Genomic DNA, 18,080 nt, shown 5'->3' with positions numbered 1-18,080 from the left:
ATAATGTAAAAGCACTTGGTCTGAAGCTTCCTTCCAATCTCCCCCCTACTCTTTTTTTAGTTTGACTTCCTCTTTAACCAAAATATTATTGTTACAGCTCTATTAAAAAGCAAAGGGATTTCTAGTTTATACCTAACCTAATAAAACACTTTGGGTTTAGAATCTTCCTTTTCTCATTTACACAATGAGGTGAAACAAATTTTTAAAACAGCAGTTTTACTTTTCTTTTTTCCTATCTTACCCAAAAGGAAAAAATAACTGAAATAACTGAAAGCTTTGAGGGAATAAATGTATCTAACTTTGGTCTGGCATTAAAATTTTCTGGTTAGGCAGCACAATTGTTTAATTGAGAATCTCAGTGACAGCTGAACAACCTCAATGCTTGGGTTAACAAGCAGAGGAGCTTCACTCTGTCACCTGTCAAGAATGATGCTTGTCAGGACTGATCTTTCCACTTAAGGAACACTCATGTTTCTAGTCATAGCACTGATGTTTTCTGATATTACAATGGAATAGACACTAAAGGAGACAAAGTTTTCTGCATAGGTATATTTGTATTTCTTTGTTTTTCGTAAGCCAAATGCAAATGTAACACTACTCCAGACACTGCTTCATGAGAAGTTCCCAAGATAACCAAAAGTAAGTGCCCATTTCCTCATCTTAGGAATAGTGTCATAACAAAGACTGAATTCTAGTGACCAACCTGTCTGCAGAGCATGTCATATAGCCTCTGGGTTAGTTAACTCCTTGGCTTGGCCTCCTAAGATGTATCTCAAAGAGTCAATTGATGTTTTTGCATGTATTATTTACTAATGTTTAGAAAAATTTTTAAGTTCACTTTTTCTTTATTCTGTCTTTTTTACCCATCTTCCCTCATTGTAGCAAATTAGACGGCCGGATGAAAGCAAAGGAGTTGCTAGTAGAGTTGGATCCCTCAAAGTAAATATGTTTCTAACATTTTTTGGCAAGATTTCATCTATAGCCTACACTTCTTCCTTTTTGGAGGGTGGTGGGAGGAAGGGGGCTTTTTCCATTTTTCACCATCCCATTTTGTTTTATTTTAATATTTTTATTGGCTGTTGGGTCATTTTTGTTTGTTTGTTTCAGCTACACATAGAGCAACCAGCTGAAGGCAAGCTGCCAAATAACTAGCTTTGAGTGGCACCACAAACAAGAGAAAGGGCAACTGCCTCATTACAGGTGCCTGTAATTTGGGGTTCTAGAGTAAACCGTTCCTCTGATTGATGTCACTGACTATGTGTTAAGTTCCTGTTACACAGAGAACTAATATTTATTTTCAGAATGTTATATCCCCTTTTTACTTTTTTTTGTTAAATGTTATTTTAGTGTCATTACCATTTGTAGTTCATTCCAGAAAATAATTATTATGAGTTAATAACATGTATTTTATATATATATATATATATATATATATATATAATCTTAAGAATTAGAGAGAAAAGGAATTTCATATGATGCTTGCTAGTATAGTGGGCTCACATATAGCTAATAGTAAGCACTCTTAATCCCCTTTGTTTTATTTGTCAAAAGTTAAAAAATGTATATAACAATCAGCAGAAACTGATATATATATATATATGTTTGCCCATTTGTGTATGTGACCTACTAATACACCACTTAAAGATTTCTGATCTAATGGTCCCATTTGGTAGTTGTTAAATATCCATTTGGTCAATTTATCTTGGGCACTCGATACTCTAACATTTAATCACAATGAAAGGTAAATAAATTATCACCCTTAAGAGACATAGACATAGCCAATTAATCACTTTTAATGCTGCCACCATAAATGCAAGTTAGAAAATTTGCTGAATTTTAAAAATATGCAGAGAAATCTACCTCAATATTAACCACTTCTTCTATCTCAGTCCCATTTGTCCTTACGGCAATAGTAACTGCTAAATTAATCAAAATGACATAATTCACTGCACTGGGATGTCCCAAAATTCAATAACTACTTTGAGGCTAATATTAAGTCATTTAAAAATTTTACACACCTCCAATTTATTTCCATTTAACAATTTATGGAGCACTAATTTCTGCACTCTTTCCTCTCCTTGCCTCTTCTGCCTTCTTAATTTTACTTTTTTGTTGTTGTTTATTTATCTGTGTGTGCACACACATGAGTGCACATGGATGAGGGTGTGTCTGTATGTTTGTGTCCTTTATTCCAAACAAGCCATCTTCTCTGTTCTCTAACACTGCTGTATACTGGGTAGCATTTTTTTGTTGTTGTTATTTCACTAAGAATAATCAGAGGGGATGGGAAGTGTTTATTATATACCTATTTCAGAAGCGAGGCAAGCTAAAATTATTTAGTCAGAAAAATATGACTTTATGTGTCTTGATGATATATCAGTAGCATTCCTCACTGTCTACCTGTGAGGTATCATATTTTAATTTTTTAAGGGAAGATAAATCCATTATTGTTGAGACTATGGATTATGACTCAGATTCAAGTGAAAAGGTGCAGTTTGACATAACTTTTTGGAAATGACTGATAGTGAAATAGAGATAAAATGGCATCCATACTGCAGCACCATCTGTTACAAACTGAATTGTGTGTGCGAGTACGCGTGTGTTTATCTCGAAGTTCAGCTTTTGGATGTGTAGAACTTCAAGTTGTAATTGTATGTTTATTGTTTTTAAGTGTATATACAATATGATTATGTGTATACACATAAATATGTATAAGAACAAAATATACATTTTAGGGTTCAGTCAGTTTATTTGAATATGGATGCAGCCTTAAATCAAAAAGAGTGTTTGGGAAGGAAAGGCAAATTTCATAATTTTTAAATGTCTTTATTCCATATTTCTACAAAATAGAAAATTTTAAAGTGAATCTCTAGAGGTTTATAAGGATAGTTAAGGTATTTATTTTCTCTAACACTTTGGGGAGAAAAGAGGCTTTAATTAAAATAAAATATTCTCTTCCTAGTCACGGTTTATTGAGCATGTATTCTTGCGCTATACAAAGATCTTCGACGTTTTGAAATGTTTGCCAAAGGCAGTGAGAAATGTATAACGCTATGATCTTATTTTTAAAAGGAAAAAGGAAAACTGAAAAGAGACCAAGTTGCTTTTTCAATTCATTTTCTGATGTTTACATGTAGCTCCATCGAAAGCTGGAGGAGCTCAGAGATCACCTAGAAGGCAATGTGAAAGGATACTCTCTCAGAGTAAATGTACGATTTCACCTGGTGATTTTTTTTTTTTTTTCCCTAAACTTCTGCTGACTGGTAATTCCAAATCTGATTGGTTTGTCCTCTCATCTCCATCTTTTTTACTTTCTGTCTCTTTTCTCCCTATCTCTTTCTTTCTTTTCTAACTGCAGCTTCATGCTCACATTTATGAAAGAAAGATTAAATTAGCATAGAAGACCTTTAAGCCACACTAACATTGCATTTGATTTAATAGCATTCTGGCTCCAATGCAAATTAAAACCTTTTTTTTTTTTTCAAAATCTGTGTTTCTTATACAATTGTATAATTTTCTGACGATCTTTTCATGAGACTTCATTTGGAGCTTTTCCATTTACTGTGTCTTCTGTCCCTGTTGGATGTGTCAGGAGGATTATAAATTATGGGCCGGATCCAAGTGATAGAGCCTTGATGATTCGATTTCATTTGTCAAGGAAAATATTCAGTGTTAGAGTCTCATTATAGGTAATCTGGCAAGTAGATACATCTATTCTGAGTTAATAGACTTCTCTTAACTCAGACTCTTTGGGAATAACTATAAGATATCATTTTTTATCTAAAAATAAGAAAATTAGGCAGTAGGAATCTTCACTATGAACACTATTATGTAACATCTTACAAATACTTGAGATAATGGCTAATATAATATACCCAGGACAACAATGAAGGAGAACAATACCTTATAGCCACTCAATACTGTACATACGTCATCTAGGCATACTAACAATAGTATTTTTTGTGACTGATAGTTCAGACTCAGAATGCTTGGTCCTTCTCCTGAATATATCTTTTCAAGATAAATGGAATTAAAATCTCTAAAATGGTACATGGTATAAATATGGTAGAAGAAAAGCTAAAATATTACAGTAAATAATTTCTGGCTCTATTTAACCTTGACCTCGTATTTCTGAGGCTTTAAAAAAAAGTTCCTATGAAACTTAGCCCTGATTTACTTCTCCCAAGATTATTGTCATACATTTAATTCATATTGCTATAATAATTTTGTTATGAAGGATAGAATAAAAAATAATAGTGCTATGATAATTCTCTGGTTTCTCAGCTTTGTTTTTAATTATATACTATGTGTATTTTGTATATCTCTTCATTAAATTTCTGTTTACTAAAGTTCAAAGTTTTTTATTAATATCAGTCATTAAATTCTGATAGCTAAACAGAAAAGGAAATTAATACATGTCTCATTTTTCTACTTCTTTCTTTTGAGCCAGTCCTTCTTTTCAGTCATATTCTTAGAGAATTTGAAAAATTACCCACAATCATCCCCAGAATCTATCCCACTGTTTTAAAAAAAAATAAAAAAAGATTAGTATGAATTTTATAATTAAATCAGTCTAGATATATCTGGATATCATTCTAGAAACTCCTAAAAAGATTCTGATAATGTATGTTTTTAGTGCCATACTCTTCCCTAACCAGTCATAAAAAATGATATTATTTTTCTTTCAGTGAAACCAAGACCAGAAAGTTGAGACTTGCTAAGGTCTATATGGTAGGGAGTTTGTGTTAGATTAGGGTTAAATTGAAATCTCTGTGCTTTGGAAATTGGTTTTCTCATGCCACTCTTCAATTTCTTTTTTTCAATACCTGTACTGCATGGTGGAGTACATAATAACTAGTCTCAGTGTCTTCATCTTTTGTTTCATTTCACTGGGTCACACTTTGTTCTGATTACCTTTCTTCTAAAAAGAGTGACTATAAGGTGTATCCTTCTAAGATTCCTGTTAACTAGAAAAGTACGGAAAAACAAAAAATATATTGTCAAAAGGCAAATATTAGTATTTTCTCTACAGAGTTCAGCTAGGAAAAGACACAAATCAAAATCTTAGCTGAATGTTCAGTGTCTCTCCTTCGCTTTAATTCTTATTGCCCCAGAATGCCTTAAAATATGCCTTGTATATTAAAAAATTGTTGCTTAGAAGCAGAATAAAGTTATTCTAAGTACCATACGCTATATAAACAGATTTCGTTTCTAAAATGAGATAAATTGGCATATAGTGACCATTCCATTTTGTGAAAATTTATTGTAGGTGTCCACACCGAAGAGCAAGTATATGAATGCCTTTTAATTCATTGAACATCGCTAAATATTTCAATAAGATGAAAGGTTCAGAACCATGTTGCCACTTAAATATCTTATTTAATAGTTGAAGAAGGTGAGACATCAGAAGTTTGGGATAAGGATTTAATTAAATTATTCATGTTTCAATTGGTATCATCTATATGATATATTATTTTTTAGAGGAAAGAACCCTGCATTTTTATTTATTACTTATAATCAATGATATAAAGTAGACTATTGTATTAAGAGGTAATTTTTAGAACAGTATTAAATTTTATTTATTTCTCATATGAAAACATACTTTTTAATTTTACATGGACTCTTCTATAGCAAAAAGTAGGATGCATTTGATTCTTGAATTCTAAGTTAAGAATGTATCATCTTTTTCTGTACTTTATACAAAACTGAAGTATTCTGAACCCTAAATGAGTTTTTAGTAATTTTAATAATAATAAAATTATCATCTTGTACCTAAACAGAGTTTGCCTAATTTAACTACTGCAAAAATAACTACAAATCCTTAGATTGATAATGTGTTGAGAATAATGACTGAAGAATGAAACCACATAAAGGAAAAAATTAATTTTCCATGTAATCTAATGCATGAATCTAGTAGGAAGTATATAAATCAGACAGAGAAAGACAAATACTGTATGATATCACTTATATGTGGAATCTAAAAAATACAACAAACTAGTGAATACAACAAAAAAGAAGCCAACTCACAGATATAGAGAACAAACTAATGGTTACAAGTGGGGAAAGGGAAGGGGAAGGGGCAACTTAGGGGTCAGGGATTAAAAGGTACAAACTATCACATATAAAGCTACAAGGATATATTGTACAACACAGGGAATATAGTCAATAGTTTATAATAACTGTAAATGGAGTGTAACCTTTACAATTATGGCTCACTATACTGTACACCTATACTTACATAGTATTGTACATCAACTATACTTCAATAAAAAAGTAATTAATTAATTAAAAAGTAATGCAAAAAAAAAAAAAAGTAATGCAGACAGATGATAATTGGAAAACATAAGATAATGCAAATGAATTCCTTTAAGTAATGTACATCAAGGTAAATTTATAAAATTGAAGTTAATTCATTAAAGAGCAGTAGGGCCCTGGGAAGCTTGAATGTTAAAACATTCAGGAAAAAAGTAGATAAGTACTCATGAAGTAAAGACAAAAAGAAAAGAAAGGAGAGGAATAAAAATACCTCAAAGCCACAAATTTTGTATTTTCCCTCAGTCTGTGTAATATGATGATACATTTCCATTCAGCTACAAATATATACAGGTAGGTTTGGGGTAATCAAATATGTTAATTTTTTAAAGGCTTTAATAAACAGTAAAATGGAAGGTGACTTATGAAGACAGATTATTGGCACATAAGTGAACTAAGAAGAAAGGTGATGAAGTAGAAGGAATATGATAATTATATGTACCTGCTATGCTAACACAAAAAAAGGGATGGTATTATCTGAAGTGGAAAAAGTTAAGGGAGGAGTTATCACTTGACTATATTTTTATTAAGTTTAAGAAAAATGTTTGAATCAAGCCAGAAACTAATATCTTTTGAAGTGTAGTTTTAAAATGTTTAATAATTTCCTGAGTGCCAAAATAAGACGAGTATGAAATAGGGTAATACAAATAATGAATTAGATGGTTGTGATTTTATGTCTTTCAAGATCAGTGTCTTCATTCCAGCTTTAGTTCTAAACTAACTCATCTTATATTGTTGATGAATTGTCTTTGGGTTTTTTGCACTTTTTTATTCATTAAATTAATGCTGTAACTCAGGGGTCAGCAAACTACAGCCCTTGGGCTAAATCCTGTTTCTCTTTTGTGGGCCCATGAGCTAGGAATGATTTTTGCAGTTTTAAATGATGGGGGGGAAATCAAAAGAATATCATTTTGTGACATGTGGAATATTATATGAAATTCAAATTTCAGTGTCCCAAAAATAAAGCTTTATTGAAACACAGCCACACTCTTTGATTTGCATATAATCTGTGGTTGCTTTTGCAGTACAACAGCAGTTGAATAGTTATAGCAAAGACCATATGGCACATAAAGCCTAAAATATTTACTATCTGACTGTTTACAGAAAAATTTGCTGACACCTGCTAAAACTGGTTAGTGTGTCAAGATGACACTGACAAAGAAATTATTATAATAGAGATTGTGTGAAATTATCATCATTTTACAAACTGAGAAAAGGAGAGCTGGTTATTTTTTCTGAGGATGGTGTCAGATCATTCTGCATGGAAGCATGCACTTAAAAGAGTTGATCCCCTGAACTTTTCTACCTTTATGTTTTTATTCTTCCTTTTTACACTGTTTATTCTGTGCTCTTCACATGCCAAGCACACATACATGCACACAAGGTAAACTCACTATGGAATTACGTTAAACCCTTCAAATATAGAACTATCATATGGATAAAGTATAGATTATAAATTCCTCTTCTTTGGGGAGCCCCTTACAGAGATTTAAAGATAATTTCCATTCTTGCTCTTTAAACTTTTTTAAAATGTGTTTTTAGAGTATTTTTGCTATACACATTGTATTTTTCTGTTTATTACTTCCTTGCCTCTTAATAAAGATATTTCCCCTGAAAACCACGATCAACTTTTGATTTCTGCTAAATTTCCTGCTTGACCTCACCTAAAATCATACCTTCTATAGGAAATTTCATACAACTAAGAAAGACACCCTGAAGTGATCAAGTAATACATCATATCTTAATATAGCACTTAAAAATCTGAAAGTGTCTACATTGAATCAGCCTACTTTGATTGAGGTGAGGAAGAACTACTGGGACATTAGTCCTTAGATGAATAATCTTTTGGTAGCTTTTAAATGAGTAAACATCAATTTGTTTATGTACTCTACTTTCTTTAAGCAAATTTCAGTGTTTTTTGGTTCTTGTATGTAGAACATTGTTTGAGCCTCCTGAGTCTTCCTTGTTTGACATTTTGGCATTTACTCATATTAATAATATGTGTTTATTTACTATTTAATTTATAACATGTAACATCCTGAATATCTTGGTAGATAGTGTTTTGTAATATGACCAGATTACAGTAATGGTGAAGATGACAGTAAATAAATTTTAAGAATATCTCTTTGGAAAACAGGCTAATTTTGCTATCTTTCACTTTATAGAATTCACTTAACATGTAAAGTTAATTAATGCAATTCTGAAGTTTCAGTTCTACTGAAAAATAACAAAAATCTTTCTTCTGCTTTGAACCATCTATTACTTATAAAATCGCCTGCAGTAGCATAAGACATCATTTGGAGTGGAAGTGACACATCTGTGAGGTGTTTAATCCTTACGGTGGAATTGCCTTCTCAGAATTGACATTAAGACAATAGAGTGCTAGTAAAAGATCTCCTTGACAAGTAAATTTCCCTAGTAATTGAAAATGGAGAAGTGAGGGGAAAAAAAAGACAAGACTCAAACTATTTTGAAAGATAAAGTTTTTCAGTTTTATGGGTATAGTTACAGTAACAGAACAAACATGCAGAGGAAGGCTTTCTTAGAACTAGTATCCTGCTAAAGAAAATCAGATATGTATGTGGTTGAAAGAAAGATTTAATTTCTTAATATGTATAGAATTGATCATATTTTAGAAACTACCTCATAGTAAATCATTAAGTGGCAGTGATACATTTTATCACAAATCTTTGTGATGGTAAGTGTAAAACCTTCTGAATATTATTTCACACAGTTCAGTTTTTGAGGATAGAAGAAAAAGATTTTGTATATTCACTTATTCAGTAAGCCATTATTGAGTGCCTACTATATTCTGCTCTGCTGGGTGCTGGAAATACACTTAAAGAACAGATCAGATAATAAGGACATTTCTGATTTCTCCACTGTGCCATCTTCTTCTTTACCTTATTTCCCTACCCTAACTTTGTATTTTGGAACTTCCTGAAGAATTTGTAACTAGAAAATGCATGCTTGAGTATTTAGCTCACATGGCATTCTGACAACATAATGAAAGAAGAGGCCACAAAATTGAATGTGGCAGTGTGACAACCTAGAAAGTAAGAACAGGCCAGGAAATTATCAAGTGAAAGTCATGAAGATTAAACATGGTTTTAAGTATAAAATAGTTATCACAAAAAAATCAATGAAACATTCTGATAGAAGACAGGTCTGGAGAAGAGTTTTGTGGTTAAGTTTTTTTAATATCTTTTTGGTGTTGCTACTGGCTTATTTGTTTATTTAGATTCAGTAATACTGAATGGATTCAGTAATGAGAATGGAATAGTAGGAACAGAAAATTAGAATCAGAATACTGATCTGGCTTTGGTGCCCTCTTTAAACAGTAATATGAAAATGTACAATAGAGTCATTCTATAAATAATCTCACATGTAGTTTGCTAGTGTTAAGACAGTGAGATCAGTGTGGTACCATAGGAAAAAGTGACCAGTGTTCCACTTTCCTGTTAACCTTAAATGAGCGTCTTCTGAGCAAGATCATACCAGATTCTGATCTGGGGAGCCATCTCCATCATGGATTTTTTTTTTTAAGCCAGGTATTTTTTTATCACACAGTTCTCCTCAAATAGTATGAACCTTGAGATTTCAAGCTCAAGTGTCTGTTGATAAGGCTGTTTTATTATCTGGCAAATGTGTTGGTGATGGAGCCTTCTAAACTTCCGAGACCCTTACTATGCTATCATTTCCTCTTTAACAGTGTTTTCTTTTCCCCACTGCAAAACCAGGCTCGGCTTCCCTCGTGCTCATCTACCTATAGTGTATCTGAGGTATACTTTGCACGTGTTTTCTTACATGGTCAACAACATGCTCGCCCTCACCATTTTTCTTACTTTATTTTCCTTTTGCCTTAATTTATTTTGCCTTACACTTTGCACTTGGCTGAAAGAGATGAAGGTACCAAAGGGGAAAAGTTAGCTGTTTTATGGGGAAATTTCTATATTTTCATGCAGCACTTTTCTGAGTAACTTTTTTTTGGCAGTCACTGTATCACATTGAAATGGTTAAAGCCCAAACAGCCAACTTAATTGTGGCCACCACCTTAATTCCATAAAGATTCCTTTGAACTGGGTAATTTGTTGTTAAACTCATGTTGGCTAACAACAAAGATTCCAGTTTGCAGAGCTGTATAGGTCTGTCTCTGGTAGCTGAAGATTTACATTAAATTAGTAACAATCCTGTCCCATTAACCATAGACAGAGGAAAGCCTCCAAATTGATTATTAAATGAAAATTTAATATGATTCCCCTATTTTTACGTAAAATAGAAGATTCACTCCCTTTTAAAGAACTGATTAGGCTACTCAGGAAAATAGTTTCCTTGATACTTGTATAAGGTTCTTAAATTAAAATCTAGAAAAGCTTACCACTCATGAGATTCATGTTCTTTTAACAGAATACTTTACATCAACTTTGACCTATGTTATTTGCCTTTTCAGGGGTTTAATTTCTTATTCTTACTGTGTTAAACCATAGCATAAGTGGGTTTTCTGGTTGTGTAAACCAGAGTCCCTGAAATATCACTAACAGTCTCTGAATATCCTTTAAGTCTACTATTCAAAGCAGGGGCACTATTGAATAGCTAAGAGAAAAGAGTGTATGTACCTCAAAATATGACTAGTAAATAACAGGACTTTAATAGCCTGTGAATTTTAAGATCTTAATTTTTTACTTTACAGACATATTTCTACACATATTTACTTTGTGCAGGCTACTTTAGCTACTATGTGCAGGCCAGTATTGTCAGCTTAATTCTGATCACAGAAATATTATCTCTGAATTTCATGGAGAAAACAGAAAGATGGCACTGTCTAAAATACCAGGTAAATGTATGCAGAACCACAGGCAGAATATCATCTTTTGACTTTAAAACTTTATAAAAAGCCTTGAAAGGAATAGCATTGCTAAACCTGTAGCTTCACAAAGTTGAACTTATTGAGTCAATAGAATTAAAGCCATCTTCTTTAATTTTTTCCTTTGCAAGTTGCAGCTGTTACAAATTTTTTTTTCCTGTTAAAACTGATTTTGTGGAGAATTGATTTCTTCTTGAAATGTGTGTTTGTAGGGAGAAACAAAGTAATGAAAGGCAAATGAATTACTTGTGATATTAGCAAAGACTTTTGAAAGAGAAGATTGGTACCATCTCATCACTGCATTTTCCACAGGTCTTTTCTTAATACCCCAGGATTATGATTCCCAGTGTAAAAAATATATAACCCATTTCTTTCTGCCATTTCATCCAGGCATTTCTCCATTTCCCATGAGAGTGTTTAAGAAGTTTACCATTGGCATCATCTCCAATCATAACCTACAGCATCCATCAGGGTATTACTTTCTCTGTGACAGCATGTTTGCAGGAGGGCTCTCAGGTTGGAATGTGGAACTGGTTTCTGGGGAGTTGGGATTGTGTATGCTGTGGCCTTTTCTCCATAGCACTCAGCTCTTAAATGAACTCTGGCTTCACCTGGGTTTGTTTCTTTCATTGTGACACATGAGCTTTATTTACTTGTCATGAAGTGTGTTTCTCCTTTTGTCATCTGTGGTAGGGTTTCTATATTTTATACTCAGTGCCACATTTCTGTGGACTCCTTAGGTGGTGTTTATGTTTAATTTATGAAGCTCTAATGACCAATACAGTGAAGAACTCCTTAGGGAATCTAACATTCATGATGTCCTCTTTACAGAAATAACCTTGCATAATTGTTTCCTGTTTCATTTTAAATTGGTAAATGATTGTTTCACAAAATTTAGACTATAAGCCTTAACAGTTAGAATTTCAAGGAATGTTCTCATGTTTCTATTTTTCATATGGAAGCCTCTTGTTGTTATTTATTTTATAGCATCACTATGGAAGTAGCCAAACCTTCCATGTTTGGCTTCTCTTCTTTCCCTCACATTTACATCATCTTCATTTATCTCCACTGCTGAAGAAATAAATTCTCCAATCCCTGATGTAGCACATTGATTTTACCAATTTCATGTCACTATCTTCTGTGATGAGACCAAAATAATAAGCCTTGTTCAAAAATTAATCTATCCATGAGATGTACAAAAACAGGATCATTTCTAACCTTACCTGGCTCAGCAAATGTTACTCCGTGTAGTTGACAGCCCCTTTGTAAAAAACACAATTCTCTTACTATGTGACAAGCTCTATGTTTGACATCTTATTTATCTTATCTCAGTCTTCACTACAGCTCTGTTTGAAGAAGATATTATTGTCATCCTCATTTTGCAGATGAGGAAACTGAAGCTCAAAGAGGTTAGATACCTTGCCCAAAGTCGTAAAATCTGCCAAGTGAGTAGCAGAAAATTGTTTTGTCTTAAAAACCATGCTTTTCACTTTTCAGGAGTTATTAAAAGTCGTCAGCTCTCTGAATGGCATGCGGTGGTCTTGTATTTTCACAGTATGTATTTACCTGGTTCAGGTTGATTATATAGTTTTGGATTTTATCTTATGAAAGGATACAGGTATTTCTATAAGATATGAAACTTTAATTCAAGGAAATATTAGAAAGACATTCCTTTGTGTAATTTATTATTCTTATTTTTCTCATATTTAGTCATTTAATAAATATTTATTGATCACCTACTATGCCTTACTTAAATATAATATTCTAGCTATTTCTGGATCTTTGGAATCGGCTTCACATTTAGAATGTGTAAAATATTATGAATGTAATGAGATCAATGGCTCAGGTTGTACACTATTCATCCCTTCAAGCCAAGTTTAAAAAAAGCTGGGGGTTGGGGGAACAGGGGAACTCACCTTCCAGATCTCTAACTAATCTTCAACTTTGTTCCAACAGTGTTCATTTTTTAAAATCCTTTGAAAAACTTGCTTCAGAATTCCCTTAGCTTAAACCAAAGCCAGAAATAGTACTATCTCTTGGTAGAAAGTGTTCTTTCTGACTTATTTGAAAAGCTGGAGTATATACTAGATATGTCTTTTATGATTTGTAACAGTATCTAAACCAAAAAAAAAAAAAATTAATAAACAGTGAACCTTTTGAAATCTTGTTTTTAATGTCTTAGATTCCCCAGTAGCAAGATTGATTTAGATAATTTGAGATTTTGAAGCTAAATTCATTTTTCCTGTTGAGTGGACAGAGACTGAAACTTTATTATATTTTTACTTAATGCTTAAGAACCTTTAGAGGACTTCCCTGGAGGTCCGTACTTCCACTGCAGGGGGCACCGGTTCCATCCCTGTTTGGGGAACTAAGATCCCAAACACAGTGCGGCCAAAAAACAAAAAAAGAACTTTTAGCTACCTAAAGAAAAGGAGGCATTTTTAAGTTGTAACATGCAAAGCAGGTGCCATTTGAACTCTTAACCCACTATTAGCACACCAATTCTAATCTAAACAAACCTTAATTGACTGACAATTTGGAGCTTATACAAATGGAAGTTTTAGTTGAATTGCAGATAGGAGATTCAAGGAAGGAAGGAAAGGAATAACACTTGACTTTAAGCACTGTAGCATTTCCTGTTTCAAAAGGAAAAATGGGGCCAATTTTCAGAACCAACAGGGCCACAAAATGTTTAAGCTGGAGGAAACTGTAATAAAATATTCATAAAATGAATATTCTGTACTGCGAGATAATCACATAAGATTTTCTACTTTACAAAATCTCACTTAGAAAATCTTTATTGGCTTCTTATTTATTTCAATATAGTTGTCTGTGATGTTCCACGTTCCTTTCACTCTTATCTGAATTATTTTCATGCTGTTTCTATATAATAGTTGGAAATTTGGAGATAGTGTAAAGAGATCTGTTAGAAATGTATCTTTTGAAAGCACTGCAACTACTCCACCAAAGTTTCTTAACTCATACCTCTTTTTGGAATCTTTAAAAATGAATTGGAGTATATAAATTGTTTGGGTCAAAGTAAGAAAATTAAGTACATATTTCTCTCTGACATCCAAATAAGTGACCAGCCATAAAGATAGTGGGAAAGCACATGACTTTCTCTTTGACAGGGATATTTGATACATATAATCAAAACATTCTTGAAAAAGAATTGAAAAGAATTGGTTGATAATTTTTGACAAAAGACAATGGGTACTTCTTTCTACTTGGCCATATATTCTTAAATTTCCCTTATAAAAAAGATTTTTGAAACACATTATTGTAATTGACACTAATGAATTTCTGCTTATCCTCATATATTGCCTCATATACTCAGGTCATTTGAAATACAAAAGAGGGTCATCAATGGAAGTAAGACATGAGAATTCTAAAGTTTAAGATGAGGAAATATTAATGCTGTTAATATGAGCAGGCGAGTTCCCCTGCTCACCATCCCCCCCCAGCTTTTCTTAACTTGGCTTGAAGGGATGAACAATAGTGTACAACCTGAGCCATTGATCTCATTACATTCATAATATTTTACACATTCTAAATGTGAAGCCAATTCCAAAGATCAAGAAATAGCTAGATCAAGAAATATTAATGCATAGATAACAAGTTTAGGAAGTTTTTGAGGTAAGTGTCTTAGAACTAAAATATAAACTATATATATCTCTCTTTGAGAGAGAGAGAAGATAGAGATATATTGTCTTGGTCCAAACGCAGGTTGGAAAAGAATTTCCAGACACAAGGCAGAATGTAAAGAAGGTAGAATTTATTAGAGGGAAGGGTTGCTGCCAGAACAGTGGGGCCTACTTCCTAGTAGTCTGGGTGAGTTGAGCCCGAACATGCGCTATTGATCAGTTTTTATAGCCAGAAAACAAAAGAATGGTCCGAGGTGAAAATTTCATTTACTGATTGTTCGAGGCACATATACCTTCCTTCTATAGGGTAGGAGTGGGACAGGCCAGACTCCTTTCCTTATTTGGGACAGGTCCCGTTGCCCAGGTGGGCGTTGCCCAGGTGGGCTCAGGAATTTCGTAACCATCGCAACATGGTGGGGAGGGTGATTAAGAGTCCAGTAGGGGGTGTAACGCTGAAACGTTTTCAGGCAGGGTGTCCTTTGTCCTTGAAGCATCATTGTCCTTGGAGCACCACATATATCTAGATAGATAGATAGATAGATAGATAGATAGATAGATAGATAGATAGATAGATAGGTAGGTAGGTACATAGGTAGATTGGTAAAAATCTCTTCTCCTTATGTGGAAATCCAGCTTTATACAAATAGATTAGCTTATTGTCATGATGTTATCATTTTTCCTGTGCCATAGAGAATTTACAAATACAATAGATTAATTAGAGATATGGATAGTTAGAGCCCAAATAAATGTTGGCTTGTTAGAATATACACTAAAGTGACATAGCTCACTTGCATTCATACTTATATTTCCAGCTGTTGTTCAATTGTGCTTCTAAACCGTATTACCTTATATTGCTTTTCCTTTTCCCTATTTGACTGTTTTTCTACTACTCCTTACATGTTGATGATCAACTTGATTCATTCCCAGATTCTCTTGATTTCATTTCTCACTATATATCTACACTGTCCAGAACAATAACCAGCAGCTCCATGTGACTTTTAAATTTAAATTCATTAAAATTAAATAAAATTTTAAATTTACTTTCTCAATTGCAACAGCCACATTTGAAGTGCTCAGTAGTCACATGTGGCTATTGGCTACCATATTTAAAAGTATAGACATAAAACATTTTCATTATCACAGAAAGTTCTATTGGACAATGATGCTCTGTATACTTCTGGGTTATCTCATAATCAACCATTGTTATTATTATGATCACCACCATCCATCATCATTATTATTCTACTTACGGTATAGCGCTTACTTTGGTCAGGGATCATTCTAGGAGCTCCACATATATTAACATTACATCACTATATAGTAACTACCTTGGCATCAACTCCTATTTACAGCCCACATCTCTCTCCAGAGTTATAAGCACCTTGTACATAACTCAACCCCCAAATTTGTACCTTCATATGACACTAGCCAATCACGCAGACTAGAAACCTGGGAGTGATATCCCTTCTAACCAATCAGACCTGAGTCTTAAAGATTCTGCCTCTTTTGTATCTCTAGAATCTATGCCCTTCTCTCCAGAACCTCTTTCAATTATTTAGTTGGATTTTTCATCTGGATTACTAGATTAATATCCAGACTAGTTCCTCTACCCTCATCATTTATTCCATAAATATCTCTAATCCATCTTCACATGCTTACCAGAATGAACTTTTTAAAATGTTAATGTAATCATTGTCATTCCATTATTTAAAATCTTTTCAGTGGCTCTCCACAACCCTTAGGAATTGGTGGTCCCTACCTACATCATCAACTACTCCTCTTACCACTCCCTATCATGGTTAAAACTAGCTTCAGCCATGCTTTTTGCCATTTCCCAGTTGCCAGGATCCCTCACATCTGTGAATTGCGCTAGCCTTTTTCTCTGACTTTCCCATCTTTTCTTCACCCAAATTATAATTGTCCCTTAAAACTGTGCACATATATCTCAGCTCCAGGAAACCTTTCCTGATAACCTTCCCCCATCCCCTACCCCCATCTGAGTTAGGAGCATCTCTTACATATCCCCATAGCAGTTTGTACTAACTTCTATTATACTACTTATCATGGTGTATTGTAATCGTATGTTTTACTTGTCTTTCTGTAATGTATTGTGAACTTCTGGAGACCAGAGGCTGCTTTCTTTTTAACCTGTAATTCACAGGCCAGATTAGTGTGGGGCAAACAGCAGATAGCAAGTGTAGGTTGAATGAATGACATTAATTATGCCTTAATTGCTATATCTATAATAATATTCACTTTGTTATTAGACTATGAAACTTGGTTGGGTAAAGACATTGATTTAGCTTCTTTACCCCATCTAGCACACAGTAACCATTTAATAAACACACATTACCCAAATCATGAGTTACAGCCCAGTCTCAAATATCCCATTATATATGTATCAAATGTCCCTAAGATTTGTATGCATTTTTCTAATCCCTGAAGCATATATTAATCTAGGTCAATGCTTCTAAAACATTTTAATTCTACACTGCCTGACTGTTCCTACAGTCTACTCTAATATTGCATTTTAAAATAAATAACAGGGGTAGCTGGCCCAATTTTTCTTCATTGTGGGCTCAAACAATATCAAACAGTCATCCCAGTCTCTACAACTTTAATTCCTTGTTGACCTTGGATGTAACAGGAGGGAAGAGTCTCAAACAGTAGAATTGACTTTCTTGCCCTATTATTGAAACTTGAAGTTTACATAGAGCAATGCAGCTTTGTTCTCTGTGACCCCAATCAGTCTCCTTGACATCCTGTTTGAAAAACACTGGGAACTAAAAGTCTATGAAAAAATCACACTCTCGTAAATTCAGATGGGAATTCATATGGGAATCAGAATTGGTACACAAGCAAAAAAATAATATTAGAAAGCTGAGGTTTATTGTTAAGTCAATAAGTATTTCTTAGTTAGCTTTCAACAAAATTGTAGTCAGAATCTAATGTTATTGATTGATAAGTAAGTTGTATATAGGCCTCTGATTAAAGCTTCTTCATCTATTACCAAGACACAGAGGGAGTACTGGTAGGCAATTTAAGTCAAAAGAAGGCTCAAAATATAAATTTCCGGTGGCTTTTGTACTCTGTAACCAATAGTGAGGGAAATTGACATCAAAGTGATTTTTACTCCCCATTGGGCTCATGCCCATCATTCTTTTCCTTTATGTGCCCTTATGCACCACAGGCCAACATTGTGTCTCCATTTTTCTTTTTCTTTCTTAACCCAATTGTCACTTCTGTATAGATGGTAATAC

At 33.4% G+C, this 18,080-nt stretch overlaps 1 protein-coding gene across 12 annotated transcripts in view; it reads left to right on the top strand.

Annotated features, from left to right (window-relative positions):
• The window catches only part of GPHN (gephyrin), a 638,461-nt gene that overhangs the window by 403,710 nt on the left and 216,671 nt on the right, over positions 1 to 18,080 (top strand). For 7 of the 12 annotated variants that reach the window (XM_082451600.1, XM_082451602.1, XM_082451607.1 and 4 more), the window contains one exon: positions 883 to 939. The exons of 4 other annotated variants lie outside the window; for them this stretch is intronic. In XM_082451600.1, the coding sequence (XP_082307726.1) occupies positions 883 to 939 (57 nt within the window). Of the gene's footprint in view, positions 1 to 882; positions 940 to 3,137; positions 3,210 to 18,080 lie in introns of all 12 variants that reach the window. One more of the 12 variants, XM_082451601.1, reaches the window with a different exon arrangement.

This window comes from Balaenoptera physalus, assembly GCF_965194825.1.
Source record: "Balaenoptera physalus genome assembly, chromosome: 2".
Classification (NCBI taxonomy): domain Eukaryota; kingdom Metazoa; phylum Chordata; class Mammalia; order Artiodactyla; family Balaenopteridae; genus Balaenoptera; species Balaenoptera physalus.
Note: the sequence above shows the minus strand (reverse complement) of the source record. Positions and strands in the feature narration are given on the sequence as shown.